The sequence below is a fragment of the Ceratotherium simum genome, chromosome 4 (assembly GCF_057802395.1).
Source record: "Ceratotherium simum simum isolate JZ-2026a chromosome 4, ASM5780239v1, whole genome shotgun sequence".
Classification (NCBI taxonomy): Eukaryota; Metazoa; Chordata; class Mammalia; order Perissodactyla; family Rhinocerotidae; genus Ceratotherium; species Ceratotherium simum.
Window position 1 is genome coordinate 33,044,659 of NC_141903.1, and position 16,265 is coordinate 33,060,923.

A 16,265-nucleotide genomic window follows, 5' to 3' on the forward strand; every position below is an offset into this window, starting at 1 on the left:
ATATTATGCCTAGTTGACTCAACATTATTATGATAACTCTGTAAAATATTTGCTGAGTGCCCACTATACACGGGGCTCTGTTCTAGGAGTACAGCATACAGCAATGAACAAGACAGATTAGGTCCCTCTACTTCTGAGACAATCAAATATATTCCCCCACATATGGGGATTCATCCTATTTCTTCTCTTATGGGAACTATAACTTCCCAGGGTTACAGATTAGTAATTGTCATACCTAAAGACTTAAGATAGTGTGTATAAAATACTTTCAATAGTGCCTGGCAGGCAGTAGATGCTCAATAAATGCTACTGTTAGAATTGATGTTATTATTACAACGCTTAATCTCATGTCCTTTTTGGTCCACTGGACTTTATCTCTTGAATTAAATTCCATACACACTTATTACAAGCCTATCATGGGGTTGATATACTCTTTCATGGAAATTATGAGATCAGTGAAGAAAAACTTTTAATATTGTTTAATTCTACCCTCCACACTTACAAGCTGTGTGACCTTGGATATGCATCAACCTCTGTAAGCCTCAGTCTCCTCGTGTTGAAAAATTATAATAATACCTATCTCAATCAGCTGTTGTCAGCAAAAGTGGGCAATAGAGTGGAGAGGTCAATAAATGTTAGCCATAAAGCATAACTATTCTACCTCTGAAAAACAGACGTTGGGTTAAATTGAAGTATGCTTTCAAATTAATGTGAAAGACTAAAGAATGAGAATTTTTTCTATCAAATCAAAAAATTAACAGGCATATTTAGACCACTGATGGGGAAAAATGAGGAAAATTTCACACTTTAATTAAATTGAAAGTGTTTTCAACGGCAATTTTTAATTTAAAACAATGTGAGTCTTCCTCCACTTTAAGATGATCTGCTGAACCTGCAGAAAAAATGAGTAGGGAGAAAGTTCATTGGGAGCTCTTATAGAATTGGAAATTATCTAAAGGCAGAGTATCCGCCACCTAGAGTTCCAACAGGTAAGAGAGATGAGGTGGATTCTTTTCTTAGAGCAGAGATTCAGCTGTGAAACAGGTTTATGGTATGAGGTGAAATAGCCAATATGTGAGATAACTGTTATGGTCCCTTTACATATATTATATATACAAATTATTATATATGATATATACTTACATACATAACGTATTATATGTATATAAAAATAACCTCTGGTATATAACTTTTAAGCAGATGTACAAAGATAATCATAGTAGCATGAGTTATTTAACTCATTTTTAAAACACCGATAACATGTTACTCCACGTTTGGGTCTTGATATTTTTCTCACGAAACTATTGGTGGTTTGGGGACTGAATCCACGGAAGACATCTGATTCTAGTACTAGAGACTTAGAAGGTGGAGAAACTGGCAAGTAGGCAATGTAGCGTTCTCGGAGTAAATTCTCCTTTAGGGTCCACCATGAGCACCCAAGGCAAGGGCCTCCTTCTAATTGACTTGCTCCAAGGGAAAGGAAAAGAGGAGTCACCACTTCTGGATCCACAAGGAGCTTCTGTTAATAACTGGATTGTTGAGCGCCCTTCATAAAAACTCTACCGGCTGAGGTTCTACGTTGGCAAAGTTTTTGCTTCTCTTTCCCGAGGCGGCGAGCGTCGCTTCCTTTGCCAAGATGGCGGCCCAGAATCGTCTGGAGGCTGCCCGTGTAGATCGTCTCCGGACAGGCAGCTTGCCAAAAGCCTACTCCTTTCCTTTCATATGGGTCGACGCATGAGACAGCGTTTACTCTTCAGAACCGAAGAAGAACGATTTCGGCTGCCCGCGATCTAGAACCTTTGCCAAGATGGTGGACGCGCGGCCGGGCGGCGTCACCGTCCTTTACCAAGATGGCGGCGGCCGGCTTCCGGCATGCGCTTCCCCAATCCGCTTCAAGATGTCAGAGCGCAGGCGGCGGCCGCCAGAGGCTGAGCGCGGCCTGAGGAGAGAGTGGCTGCGGCTGAGCGCCCGGCCAGGGACTAGGTGGAGCTGCGGCAGCCTCCGCCCCCGTCGGGAGCTGGCAAGCGCTGTCACCTGTGGGGGCGCATAAGTTACCTCCCCAAATCCTAAAGCAACACTGCACAACTTTTCCCCGAGTCACAAAAATCATAATATGTGCCGCACAAGGTAGGAGGCTCGTCCCGGCGTCGCCCAAGCCCTCCGGCCGCGGCGAGCTGGGGAAGCGGGCTGGGGAGGGGGCCTCCAGCGAGGACACCCCTCGCCCCACGCTCCTGTCCTTGGGGACAGGCCACGTGTTTCCCTCGGACTGAGGGGGAGGTGCGTAACAGGAACAGCTGGACGGAGTTTAATGCTGACATTTTAAAGCTGCGTGTGTTTTATCTGGAGGGGCAGGGGTCCCTTGACCACGAAAGGGTGGACGACGCCTGGAGCGCAGCAAAATGTCAAGATTCGGGGGAGGGGCCTGCACGGGAAACTCGGACGCGGGCCCCGAGGGGCTGGAAGGAGAGGTCAGGAGTTTGGGAGGTGGGGGGCGGAGAGGGCGTACTTTGCAAGCAACTTACTATTTCGCTGCAACTTGCTTTTAGGCCTGCCACCCTCTACTTTCCTTTAAAAAAAAAATTAAAGTGCAAAGAAATCCAGCTCGCCGGAGGTTTTGCATTTGGCGTGCAACTTCCTTCAAGTGTGAGCGCGCTGGGAGGGAGGGGTGGGGGTTGAACTTGGCAGGCGGCGCCTCCTTCTGCCGCCGCCGCCGCCTCGCAGACTTGGGGAAGAGGGTGGGGGACGGTCGGGGCGCGGGGGAGGGTGGGTTCTGCTTTGCAACTTCGCTCCGGTGCGAGAGCACGGCGTCGGCGGCTGCAGACAGGGCCGCCCAGACCATGCGGGGGTGGGGGACCTGCCGGCACGCGACTCCCCGCCGAGCCCAGAGTACGTATGCGCCGACCCCTCCGCTGCCCTCCCCTCTTTTAAGCTTCCTCAGAGGGCGTGTCTGGCCGTCCGACCCCGAGCGCGGCCGAGACGCTGCGGCACCGTGCTGTGCAACCCTGTAGCCCCGTGCGAAGTGACACGCTTCGCGCAACTCGGACCCCGGGACGGCGGCGCGGACCACCCCCGCGGCTCTGCTGCGGGCCGCGCCCCGGCGCCCCTAGCCAGCCCGCTGTCACCCGCAAGGGGCGCTGGCGGCGCTTGCCGCCGAGGGACAGGGCAAGCTCCCGAGTGGGTCGGGAGTCGCGGAGCTGGGCGGGGGCGGGAAGGAGGCAGCAAGAAGGGAAACTAGAGAAACTCCGCTTCCCTCCTAAACCCGCCCTAGAGAGCCCAGGTCGGCCTCCGCCGCGTCTCCTTTTTCCTGGGGAATGGGGGGTGGGCGAGGAGCAGCCCCGCGCGCTGAGGGCGGCGGGCTGCATCGCGGAGGCAGCGCCGGGGCTGCGGGCGTGCGGGCGCCGTCGGGGCCAGGGTGGCGGGGACCCCGCTGAGGGCGTGGGGGCGGGGGCCGCGGTCGCCCCTGCAGTTGCCGAGCGTCGCCAACAGGTTGCACCGTTCCCCGCCGCCGCGGCGCGGCCCCTCGGGCGGGGAGCGGCCGGGGGTGGAGTGGGAGCGCGTGTGTGTGCGAGTGTGTGCGCGCCGTGGCGCCGCCTCGGCCCGCCCCCCGCTCGGTCCCGCTCGCTCGCTCGCCGCGGCCGGGCGGCCCTTTCGCGTGTCCGCGCTCCCTCCCCTCCTCCTCCTCCTCCATTTTGCGAGCTCGAGTCTGTGACTGGAGCCCGAGTCACCGCCCGCCCGTCGGGGACGGATTCTAGTGGGTGGAAGGAGACGCCGCAGCCGGAGCGGCCGAAGCGGCGGGGCGCCGGGACGGAGGACGCGCGCCCGCGAGCCCTGGCCCGCCGAGATGGGCGGGGGGCTGGCGTGTCAGCCGGGAAATGGGAGACTTTCTTAAATAGGGGCTCTCCCCTCCCCCCGTGGACAAGGGGGCGGCTGTTTACTTCCTTTTTTTAGAAAAAAAAAATCTCCCTTCTGCTCCTCCCGCTTTCACACGCTAAGTTGTTTATCTCCGCTGCGGTGGGAGCTGCGGACGGTGGCGGGTGAGCGGCGCCTCTGCCGGAGGTAAGAGGCGGGGTGGGCGGGGGGCTGGGGCCCGCGCCGCCGCTCGCGCCCCCAGGTGCTGGCCGGGGACGGGGGCCCGGCTCGGGGGCCGCCGCGGGAGCCTGCAAACTTTTATTAGCTTCGGGGAGTGAGGGTGGGGGCCGGCGAGGGCCGAGTGACGGTGACGAAAGGGCAGCGCGAGGGTGACAGCGCTGGCCTCTTCCTCCCCCTCGGCCGCCGTTCCCCGGCCGGTCCGAGGGGGAGGAACCAGAGCTCTCTGCGAGCGGAGCCTCGTCGAGCCGCCCCGGGTTTCAAGCCTCTCGCTCCCTGGCGCGGAATCCTGGCCTCTGTTTTTTTTCTTTCCAAGTCCTGTTTCTCGGCCCCCCCCCCAACGCGGGGGCCGCCCAGACACTCATTTTTATGGTGAACGTAAGCCGTGTCTGAATTCTACTCGCCCGAATATTTCCACTCCACCCTAGTGCGCCCGAGCGCGATCAGGGTTTGTGTCGAGGCCCCAGCGCGTCTCCTTTCTGGCGGGCGCGCTGTGTGTGTGTGTGTGAGTGAGTGAGTGTACACACGCAGGGGGCTGACAGCCTGCAACTTGGAGACTTCGGCCAGGGCTGGCGTTATCTGGTAGAAGTGGGCGTGTCGGAGAACTCAGCGGGTCTGGACACATTTCTTTTTTATCGTCGCACTTTTTTCTACCCCGGGAGAGGGTTTTTCTTCTTTAGCGCTTGGCATCGTTTCGAGCGTGACGTTTCTAAGTGGCCCTTTTTAGAAAAAGACTCTCCCTAACCGTTATAGTTTTGTGTGACGATTTTTGACAAGCGGTAGTTTGACGTTTGAGGTTGCAGACTTGATAATTGCAGCCTTGTAATAGCACTTAAGGTCCCTTGGCATGGTTTATTAAGGCCAATTAATGTGACAGGGTCATTTGCAATTTAAACTGGGGGATAAAGGTGTTTAAGGGATCGTTTCGTTTTATGAAGTTTTTGTTTTGGTTTCGAGTTTGAAGGCAACTGTCAAAGCAGCATGGAAATGCATTAGGCTCCATTTGATAGCCTGTGTTTAGAGATCGTTATCAGATAAACACCGCAGAGGGGTGGGGAGATAAGCACCCTCGCGTTTTGTAGTGGCAGGTCCCCACCCCTCTTTCTACGTTCCTCACACTCCACTTGCAGTAAGGGCCAGAGACGTTTATGCTTCTTAAAGTTTGCGTACAGGAAAAGTTGCCTTTCATTGGACGGGATTTGATTATAATGTGGCAAATGTGTTTATCGAAGTTTTTGCCTGCCTCTTGAAACATCCTGATTATTAACAATAACTAGCAACCTAATCCTCTTGAGAATCGGCTCACACTTGGGATAGGTGACGATTTAGAATTCGGAGAAAATTATTCTGAGCATTTTATTGGATATTATTTTACCTGGATTTATACGAATGTGATTTTAAGTTCCGGGTTTTTCTAGTTTTCAGTACTTCGATGTTTGGAAAGGAAAGATCTTAATTTAGAGATATAATAGTATTTCGTACTGAGGGTCTTAAGCAGTTAAAAATGTAGCTTCATTTAGATCTTATTGTGTTGTAAGGGTTGCGAGCACTGTATTTGTTATATTTAAATAAGCTAAAATTGTAGTGAGAACCTACTACATATTCTATTCTGCTTTTTAAAATCTAAATTTTAGTTGGCCTATATACAAAGTATTTCATTTTGTATGCCCAAAGTTTGAAGGCAGGCATTATTAGATAGGCACATTTGGTAAGAAATATGGGTTAAAAAGAAGAGCCTTTTCCTAGCCTATTGGAAGATGAGCAGAGCATCATTGTGTATTTTTCAAATAAAGTGTGTGTGCTTCACCAGTAGATTGTACTAAAAGGATTGAATGTGTAACTAGCTGGTAGGATGGGAATTTGGGAGTGATTAGAGATAGAGAATTCAGGAATAGTATTTATCAAATTTTGTGTGTATTGGTTTTCAGAAAAGCAAACAGCCTTGATTGATTGAAAAGAGGTAGGAATTTTAATGGTCATACTTTTTTTTTAAATTAAGTACTTTGACATCAACTTGAATCTTTAGAATAATCAGAAATAATGAATTATAATGTCTCTGATTAAGAAAGTGACAGTTCTGTGAGTGGCAGCATGAATAGTCAAGCTTAGTTTGATACAGTTTTGTCCTCAGCTGTGCAAATGGACTTCATTGTGCTTTTAAATGTGGCACACGGAATGGGAGCAGGGGACACAGCTTTTTTATTTCTGGAGACAGAAACTACTCTTCTGATAACAAGAAATTAGATTCGGAGTTAACTAAAAGGTTCATTTAACAGGCTTTTACTAATCGGATCAAGAGATAATGTGACTTTATAGCTTATTATGTTTCCCCCATCTCTTTTTTTTTTTTATAGCTGATATTCACCGATGGACTCCAAGGAATCATTAAGCCGGCCCAGTAGAGAAGAAATCCCCAGCAGTGTGCTTGGTCGGGAGAGGGGAAATGTGATGGACTTCTATAAAACCCTAAGGGGAGGAGCTACTGTGAAGAGTTCTGCGTCTTCACCCTCACTGGCTGCTGCTTCTCAGTCAGACTCCAAGCAGCAGAGACTTTTGGTTGATTTTCCAAAAGGCTCAGGAAGCAATGTGCCGCAGCCAGATCTGTCCAAGGCAGTTTCACTCTCAATGGGACTGTATATGGGAGAGACAGAAACAAAAGTGATGGGAAATGACCTGGGATTCCCACAGCAGGGGCAAATCAACCTTCCCTCTGGGGAAACAGACTTTCGGCTTCTGGAAGAAAGCATCGCAAACCTCAATAGGTCGACCAGTGTTCCAGAGAACCCCAAGAGTTCAGCGTTCACTGCTGTTTCTGCTGCCCCCACAGAGAAGGAGTTTCCAAAAACTCACTCTGATGTGTCTTCAGAACAGCAAAATTTGAAGGGCCAGACTGGCACCCACGGGGGCAATGTGAAGTTGTATACCACAGACCAAAGAACCTTTGACATTTTGCAGGATTTGGAGTTTTCTTCTGGGTCCCCAGGTAAAGAGACGAATGAGAGTCCTTGGAGATCAGACCTCTTGATAGATGAAAACTGTTTGCTTTCTCCTTTGGCAGGAGACGATGATCCATTCCTCTTGGAAGGAAACTCGAATGAGGACTGTAAGCCTCTTGTTTTACCGGACACTAAACCTAAAATTAAGGATAATGGAGATCTGATCTTATCAAGCCCCAGCAGTGTGCCATTGCCCCAAGTGAAAACAGAAAAAGAAGATTTCATCGAACTCTGCACCCCTGGAGTAGTTAAGCAGGAGAAACTGGGCCCAGTTTACTGTCAGGCAAGCTTTTCTGGGGCAACTATAATTGGTAGTAAAATGTCTGCCATTTCTGTTCATGGTGTGAGTACCTCTGGGGGACAGATGTACCACTATGACATGAATACAGCATCACTTTCTCAACAGCAGGATCAGAAGCCTATTTTTAATGTCATTCCACCAATTCCTGTTAGTTCAGAAAACTGGAATAGGTGCCAAGGATCTGGAGATGACAACTTGACCTCCTTGGGGACTTTGAACTTTTCTGGTCGATCGGTTTTTTCTAATGGCTATTCAAGGTAAGATTAATGCTTTTTTATTTCTTAAGAATGGTACATACTTAGACTGATAGATTTAAATCTTCATTTATTTGTGTGTGTTCTCCAGTGATTCTTGTGCTTTTTCATGTGAATAAGTTTAAGTGGTCTTTTGAAAGTAGGCATGCATAGTAGAGAACCTAAGCGATTTATCTGTACATAACCATTTCAAGTTTTTTCCTGAAATAATGGTATTCAATATCCCATTGGCTAGTGATTAAAGATTTTATTTAAAAATTTAAAATAGTATTGCTCATTAACAGGTATCTTAAGAAAAAATTGTATAAATTCAAGGGAGTAGAATGTCTGGCAATATATGTATTGTGCATGTTCATTTAAGCTGTTTTAGAATATGCTCTTACATTCCAATGAAAACTACTCTTAATACTTTACATAATCAAGACTTGTGCTGCTGTATTTGTACGTTTGTGAAGTGTTAGCTTGAGGAGACTAAAGAGTTAAAAATTAGACGAAGTAACAATGAGCCCTTTTCTTCAAACTGAACCTTCTGTTGAAAAATTTGAGTTTTGAGATTGCTAAAGCAATGCAGTGAACAGTGTTACCTATCCGTAGTGTTAGACGTGGGACTTGCCCGCAGGGCTCCCGACCTAAAGGAGACAAGTTCTATCTGCTTGCTGATCCATCTCTTTAAGAAAGGAATTGATGGCAATGTGGTGCAAAACAAAATTTTACTTTCAAATGTTCCTACAAGTTCTCAGATAGATGATGGCCGCCATTGTTAAGCTTCAATTCTCAGCTATAGTTTGATTTGTTTCCGTCTTCTTTTTTCTCAGTCATTTATAAGTACACTGACATTTCTGATTCACCTCAAAAAGGTCTGTTAAAATAGAATTACCAGGAAAAAGTTCTAAATTTAGATGTATCTGTTGGTAGAGGTTAAGTTCTGTACCCCATACCTGCACCCCCAATTCAGATAAATACTGGATTATATATCACATTTTAGGTGTGAAGGAAAATATAACAATGTGATTGTAGAGACACAAGATTGATTAATCAGTGGTTTTTTTTTTAAAGGCATCGCAGATACTGTGATTTATTTGTACATAACCATTGCAAGTTTTTTCTTAAGTGTTAGTGATAGTCATTGTTGCCATTAACTAGTCATTGAAGATTTTGTTTAAAACTCTCTTTAAAATACTTTTTCTATTAAAGGTATATCCTAACACTGAGGTGTCACTTTTCTTTCCTGTTTAAGTAGGAAGCTTTTCTTGTTGGGGGAAAAATATAGACTTAGATTTAGGCTATGTTCTATTCCTTTAAAAAGCTTAGTTATTTCTTACCAAAAGAAAAGAAACCTTGGTTCTTGTGTGTCTTAATGTAAACTACCTATAATCTATTATTTATATAATATCTTTTATTTAGAAGAACACTACTTCAATTTTTATTGCTGTCATTCCTAATTGAAGGTTTAGAATGTTTTCAATAAGGAGATTTGAGATGTTTCTTATCGCATAAGCTGTTGTGTTTAAATGTTAACCGACATGCTGTGTTTTAAATTTGTCAATCTCAAATTTTTGGCAATGGAATTCATGATTGAATGTGGTTGGTTGTCTAAAAGTGTAAGCATGGTTGATTTGACTGAGCTATCTGTAGAAAACTATTACACTGATTTATAAAACATGTAATTTTGTACAAAGAAAAATAATATATCTTAGGAAACTCTTGGGGATTATTAATGCATTTTGTTCTGATAATCACCATGGTATTGTTTTCATTTTCCTTACTATAAAAAAGGCCTGGAACAAGACTTATTTTCCATTCACACTGAACTTTCATTAAGCCCTATAAAATCTGGGATCTGGAGCATAAGTCTTAAATGAACATAGTTACCCTTAAATCATTAAAGATAATTTTAAGACCTTTTATAGTAATTTATGACATATAAAGTGTCTTCACATATTTTTAATTTAGTCTTATAACAACCTTATGACAGTAGGCAAAGCAATGATGATGTGGCTCTTTCGAGATTCTTTAATATCCAATGAAATGATTATTTTTATGCGAATTTGTGATTTGGAATTATAATCAGTACCTTGTGTCCTAATGAGAAAGTGTAATATCTTACACAGGATCATTTGGTAATGTTTGAAAATTTTATACCTTTGGCAATAACTTCGAGAACTACAATTACCCAGAACAAAGCATCTTCCAAATAAATTGAAACAATGTTTCTTTTCTAACCATCACTGAATTAGTCTGTTGTTTCCAAACAAAAGCCGTGATATAACTAAAATTAGTTGCTTTGTCTTTTCTATATGTTACATGGTTCTAGCCAAACATTAGCTATGACCAGTGACCCTGAGTGATCAGCAGATAAATCAACATGTTGAGACCACAACTGTCTTAAATACTGACTTTCTGACTTTAGATGTAAAAATATTAAATACCACTAATAACTTCACTTGCATTCCTTTTAAATTATAAAAAAGCATAAATTATAATTTGACTTTTTAAGATATCACCTAAAATGCTTTTTCTCAGAATGCTTAAAAAAGAAGAAACACGTTACACTCTGTTTTGGGTGGGAAGACAACTTTTTCTGATGTGTCAGTATAGCACAACATTCAGTTATCACATTAAATTTCAAAATTATGACTATCATGATTGAGCATCATAAAGTATTTTCTTTTTAAGGTTTAAGTTCATTGATAGTAAAACAAGAGAAACTTTATTGATACTCAAATACATTCTTTAAGTAAATGGACTAGCCATTCTAACTTAATATGCCTTTTAAATACTGAAATTCAATAAATTTAGCATCAACTTGTAACATTGACGAAGGCACATTTCTGCATAATATGATCTCCAGCATTGTTTCACTTCAGCATTAATGGTGAAACCGCTGAAAAGAGGTAGAGAAGTAAACGGTTTCAGGTGGAATTAGAGCTTTTATTGGGATCATGTTGAAACTTCAGTGATTAAAAAGTTGACCATTTTCTAAAGGGTGGGATTATTGGAAAGGAAGAATGATGCAAATGAATTTGTAAACTCAGTCTGAGGTGGAGTTTAAAGCTCTGATGATTGGCACTAAATGAAGCTACAAAAATTTATGTACATTTTAATATCTCATTAATTTCATCTGTGTCTAATTTTATTAATGTAATAAAATTGAAGACCTGTACAAACACGGATGAGGGAAGCAAATTCTTTCCCTTTCTCATTCTTCTTATTAACATCGTGTTGAATGTTTTCTCAGAAAGAGGAGGAATAAGGAAGAGATTTTGTTTTATGATGGATAATAATCATTTTTAATGATTACTATTTTTAGTAATCATTTAAATTTTTTAATGGATACTTTTTAATGCATACTTTCTTTACTTCCTACCTTTTCTCTTTCCTCTCCTTCCAAAGATTCTGGCAATGAGTGTTCAGTGTCTCTCTTACGCTTAATATTTCTGGTATTCGCTCATATAAAATGATTTCTGAATGTTAAAGGAGATTTGCTTTTGGTTATTTATTTACTTATTTATGTTTAGCTTTATGATAACCTTTTTCTTTTTTTTTAAACCCTGTACTTTGTTATGGCTATATTATTAGTAAAAGAAAAAAAAGATAAAACACACTGTGTATTCAGGTGTGTCGATTTAATATGGAATGACTCCGATACAGAAATATGTGACTAGCATATGGTCAGATTTTATTGAAATTACTTCTTGTGATGTTTCCTTGGCTATTCCATTATATTTTTATAATTGATAACATAATTTCTATTGCAGTGCTGTTTTGGTTTTGTCTATTGGTGTTACAGATATTTTAGTTTGACCACTTTTAATATATTATTGAATGTTTATAAATTTTATGGAAGACTTATTCTGAAACATACCTTACATAAATGTAGGTTAAATGCGAATTATATTAGTGAAATTCGTATGTGGGTAGAGATCACTTTAGAGGCCTTTTGCGATTTTAGTGAAGGAGAGATTGGATCAAAAGGGTTTTTTTAGTATCAGTGCCTGATGTGAAAGGGCATCTGTATTAACTGGTTGGCTATATAAGTCTTAATCCACTCTGGCCTGCAGGTGATTGGAACAGCCTAGTTGTTAGGAAATCTTAACTTACATTAGGTTTAAAATAAGTTTGGGGCATATTTCTTAAAACACATTTTTTCTTACTTTAAAGATCACACCTAATTTTAATTAGCAGTGAGTTCTTATTATGTGCTACTACTTAGGTAAGCAAATTAAAATAGGTTTGTGCTAAATAGCATTTACCCTTGTGAGGACATCCTGATAATTGTGTAATGTAGTATTTACAGGTATTTGCCAAATTAACGGGAGCTTGCTTCCATATTTCTGAATCATGGAAAACACATATTGGTGAATCATGCTGCAAAAGAGTTTTCAAGAAATATTTTGTTGAATTAAGCTATAACTGAAAAAAAATCAATTACTTATTAACCTTTATGTAAGGATTTAAAAGCCCATGCTCTCCTTATTTCTGTAGTTTCAGAGATCCAACTGCTCTCATTTTTTTCTGGCTCATTCTACTTGGGTTTTATATTTTTCAAGTAAATAAAAATATTCCTATGGAGAGCTTCCATTTAAAAGAAAAAAGAAGATATTAAGTGTTCCTTTCCCTTTGAATTGTGTATGATCCTTTCTGTGCTAAACTGGAGAAGAGGGTGACTTTTTTTTTTTTTTTTTGGTGAGAAAGATTAGCCCTGAGCTAACATCTGTTGCCAAACTGCCTCTTTTTGCTGAGGAAGATTGGCCCTGGGCTAACATCCGTGCCCATCTTCCTCTACTTTATATGTGGGACGCCTGCCACAGCATGGCTTGATAAGCAGTGTTTAGGTCCATGCCTGGGATCCGAACCTGCGAACCCTGGGCTGCCAAAGCACAGTGCATGGACTTAACCTCTATGCCACGTGGCCGGCCCCAAGAGGGTGACTTTTAATGGTGATTTTTGTACTCATTTTGCACATTAAGGTATATCTTAGAAAATATGCAACTTTATAGCAGTTCAAAGTTAGTTGTACACAGTGATTCCAACCCCAAAAAAACTAATTCTGACAGGATGTCCTCTTTATTCCCCACTACCATTGCAAATGTCCCTTAACTGCAGGATTTCCAATGGCGTTTGTGAATTAATGGGTGTCAAGGGAAGGGAAAAGGGAGGGGAGGGGCGGGAGAGGGTGTAGCATAGAGGTACAGAATGCTGGAAGATAAGTTTAGAAATAGCAAGAAGAATTCTGAAAACCAACAGTTTGGATCAACTGTCATGAATTCAGAAGACTAAAAAAAAGGAAATTTGGGGCTGTGTTTATGTACAAGGGAGTGCACTAACCAGGATTACAACTTGGTTTCTTTCATTTGGGGTAGAAATCTAAAACTAATTGCGGCAATATAGCCCTAACTGTTTATACGGTTATGTTGTTGTCCTTTGCTTTGCTTTATTACCAAAAAAAGGATGGAATGAACATTTTAATCCCTTTTAGATGATTTCATCTAAGATCATATTTGTCCCATTTTTATTTAGGTGGCTATTTAATCAATGAAAGTCTAATTACTGGAATGTAGTTGAAATGATGTTTTATGTTGATATAACCACTTTATATTTCCTAGCGCATTTTTATATACATTGTCATCTCACTGGTATGCAACCCTTTTCTCTCGTAGTGTATTTTCATGAGTTGTGTATTTTTCTGCTGGAATATTAAGGAACTTAAATTCTTATTTAATGGTACATATATAGAATAAATTATGGGTTTCTGCAAACTCATAAATGACAGTCATTTAAACTATTTATATTGTAATATAGTCCTCAAAGTGCATTATTTTGAATGGAAGTATGTCATCCCCTAATTTTATCTCTGGGCGAGTTTAAATATTAATGACTTATCTTGGTGGAGCCGCATGCTTAAACATACTTTTTCAGAGTAACTCAGATATTAATTTTGAGGGCTTTAAAATATTTTTTCTTTTGAGCATGTTTCAACAAGATTAATAGTGTCTAAAATGTGGCAAATTTAGTGAAAGTACCTCTTATTTTAGGATTTTTTAATTCACGAAATAGGGCACCAAATATATATATAAAGAGAGAGAGATTTAATGGTATGATTAGTTGTAGATGTTTAGCACGTTATCTTACACTGAATTTTTATTTTTGTAACTAATAGTTTGAGAGTTAAACCTAAGTATGCAGTGTTTAGAACATACAGTTTGTTGCAATAAATGTTAATTTTTCTTTTTGTAATAAAATTAGCCTTTATTCTAGTTGATTTCATAATTGTCCATAATATTTGACTGTGGCTATTAGGAAAGTATATTTGATAGCCAATTTTTTAAAGCTATTGTGAAATGACATCTAATTTAGTATACAATTTATTATTTCATGCTAGTTGGGGTAATGCAATGACTTATGACCTTATGATCATCCCATGTTGAACATTAAAGCTCTACTGGTTTGTTATGGACGCAGTTTTACTTTGTTGTTGTTTTAACATTTTGTTTTGTAATTATTGGGGGTAAGGGCTTCCTTAATTTTAAGATGATTTAAATTGCAAATCGGTGCTTTTTTTTAAGCCCTGAAATACTTTCCAAACAATTTGATTTAGTTATTCAATAGTTGAAATAGTAGAAAAGAACTAGACTAAAAATCAGAAGACTTCATTTCTAAGGCTGAGCTGAGCCATCTGTGACCTTGAGTAATTAGGTATTTTGGATTCAAAATAATTTCTTTACAATTATAGATGAATTATTTTCAAAACACGTGTGTGTTTCAGTTTCTAAAATTCTACAGTCTTCTTAACCTATCACCTTAGTGAAGGAGGCAGTTGAGGTAGGGAATGATATACTACAGTTGGTTCTTTGACATTTTTTTGTACATTGTCAAGTACAAGACAAAAATGAACCCAGATTTGGTATTTTTGTAGAATAATTTAAAATAATTTAGTTGGTGGTACATTGAAAATAATATGTCAACACTGTTGTTGATAGAGCCAGAGAGGTGGGGTTCATGGGTCCTCAGAGCTTGCTTTGTGTGTCAGGGATGGTGATTTTAGATTAAAGCTTAAAGGGGCTTGATAGCTCATCTACTCCCCACACCCTCATTTTTTCAGATGATGAATGAGACCCATAGAAAGTGTCTAGAGATAAAGATCCCTGAATTAGTTAGTGGTGTTGCAAGGTCAAATATCCTAATTCTCAGTTGTCTAAGCTCCCCAGCAGGCTTCTCCTAACATCTGCTCTTTAGTTCTAGAGACCTGAAATGTGATACAGATTAGCCAGGTGTTTTATAAAAGTTACTATGAAATCAACTAGTTTAGATTTTTAGAAATATACAGTGTCCATATGCTTTATATATTTTTTAACACTTTTTTCCCCTAATGATGTTGAGCACTAATTATGTGGCAGCACTATGCTAAGGACTTTGTATGCATTCATCTCATTTAAACCTCTTCACAACCCTATGAAGATTTCTAATTCTCGTTTCTATATTAAGTTATTGATTCTGTCACTGTCTATGTAATACCGTGGCAGCTGACAGTTCCACCTGTCAACTTTACAGGTGGAAAAACTTAAGATATTTAAAGAGAAAGAAAAAAAGAATAGTTAGGAAAACTTAATACTGATCTGAAGGGAAATATTTAATATTGTGTTAGAAATTCCTCATGGATCTTTAATAATTTTTGTCATCGGTGAATCTTTAAACAATATGTGAGAGAGAAATGGGATCAAGCCTCTGCTCTCCTGCATATATTTGTATAGTCACTTACTGCTTTCTGTCACAGTTTCAGCTTCTGTAAAATAGAGCACCCAACATTTTCATTTTTCCTGACAGGATTTGTGTATGGGTGTTTACTTTGAAAATTAAAGGGGCCAGCCTGTGGCATAGTGGTTAAGTTCCACACGTTCTGCTTTGGCGGCCTGGGTGCGTGCATTCAGATCTTGGTGCAGACCTATGCCACTCGTCAGCCATGCTGTGGCACTGACCCACATACAAAACAGAGGAGGACTGGCACAGATGTTAGCTCAGGGCTAATCTTCTTCAAGCAAAAAAACGAGGAAGATTGGCAACAGATGTTAGCTCACTGCTAATCTTCCTCAGCAAAAAAAAAAAAAAAAGAAAAGAAAAAAGTTAAAAAGAAAATCAAAAAGTACTATAAAAATTTAGGGTGGAATTTTTAAAGACCTGAGCTCAAACTAGCATGACCCTCGTTGGCTAAATACATTAGGACATCTGTGCCTTTGTAGGTATTCCCTATTCATTAAGCACTAATGTGTCTTAATGTCTACTAATGTGTCTCATTGTCTACTATGTGCAGTCCCTGAAGGGTCACGGATCCCAGTTCCATAAGGAGTACTATATTTAAGGCCTTCAAGTGCCAAAATCATTATATTTACATTGATATTTTTTTCAGTTTTGGTTTTTTGTTCGCTTCTCAATGGATTTTGTTATGTATTAGGTGTGCCATCTAAATTTAATAGCTGTATTGATAACTTTGACCACATTATCTTTTCATTAATAAATGCTAGAATATCCACTTTCTGTTTTACTGTCTGGTATTTTTATAAAATTAAGTATGCCAAGGTTCTTTGTCATTAAGAAACTTTAATTTGCCTGAAAATGAGAATGAAGTCATCA

The 16,265-nt window shown here is 41.1% G+C and overlaps 1 protein-coding gene across 6 annotated transcripts in view; it reads left to right on the forward strand.

The window, feature by feature from the left end:
• Positions 1-2,004: 2,004 nt before the first annotated feature.
• Positions 2,005-16,265, forward strand: part of NR3C1 (nuclear receptor subfamily 3 group C member 1) — a 110,580-nt gene continuing 96,319 nt past the window's right edge. The window contains exons 1-2 of one of the 6 annotated variants that reach the window (XM_014794924.2): positions 2,005-2,127; positions 6,441-7,640. In XM_014794924.2, the coding sequence (XP_014650410.2) occupies positions 6,454-7,640 (1,187 nt within the window). In that variant the 5' untranslated portion in view covers positions 2,005-2,127; positions 6,441-6,453. Of the gene's footprint in view, positions 2,128-2,336; positions 2,469-2,776; positions 2,887-3,213; positions 3,278-3,630; positions 4,057-6,440; positions 7,641-16,265 lie in introns of those variants that run through there. The other 5 variants (XM_087429617.1, XM_014794925.2, XM_014794937.2 and 2 more) reach the window with 5 other exon arrangements.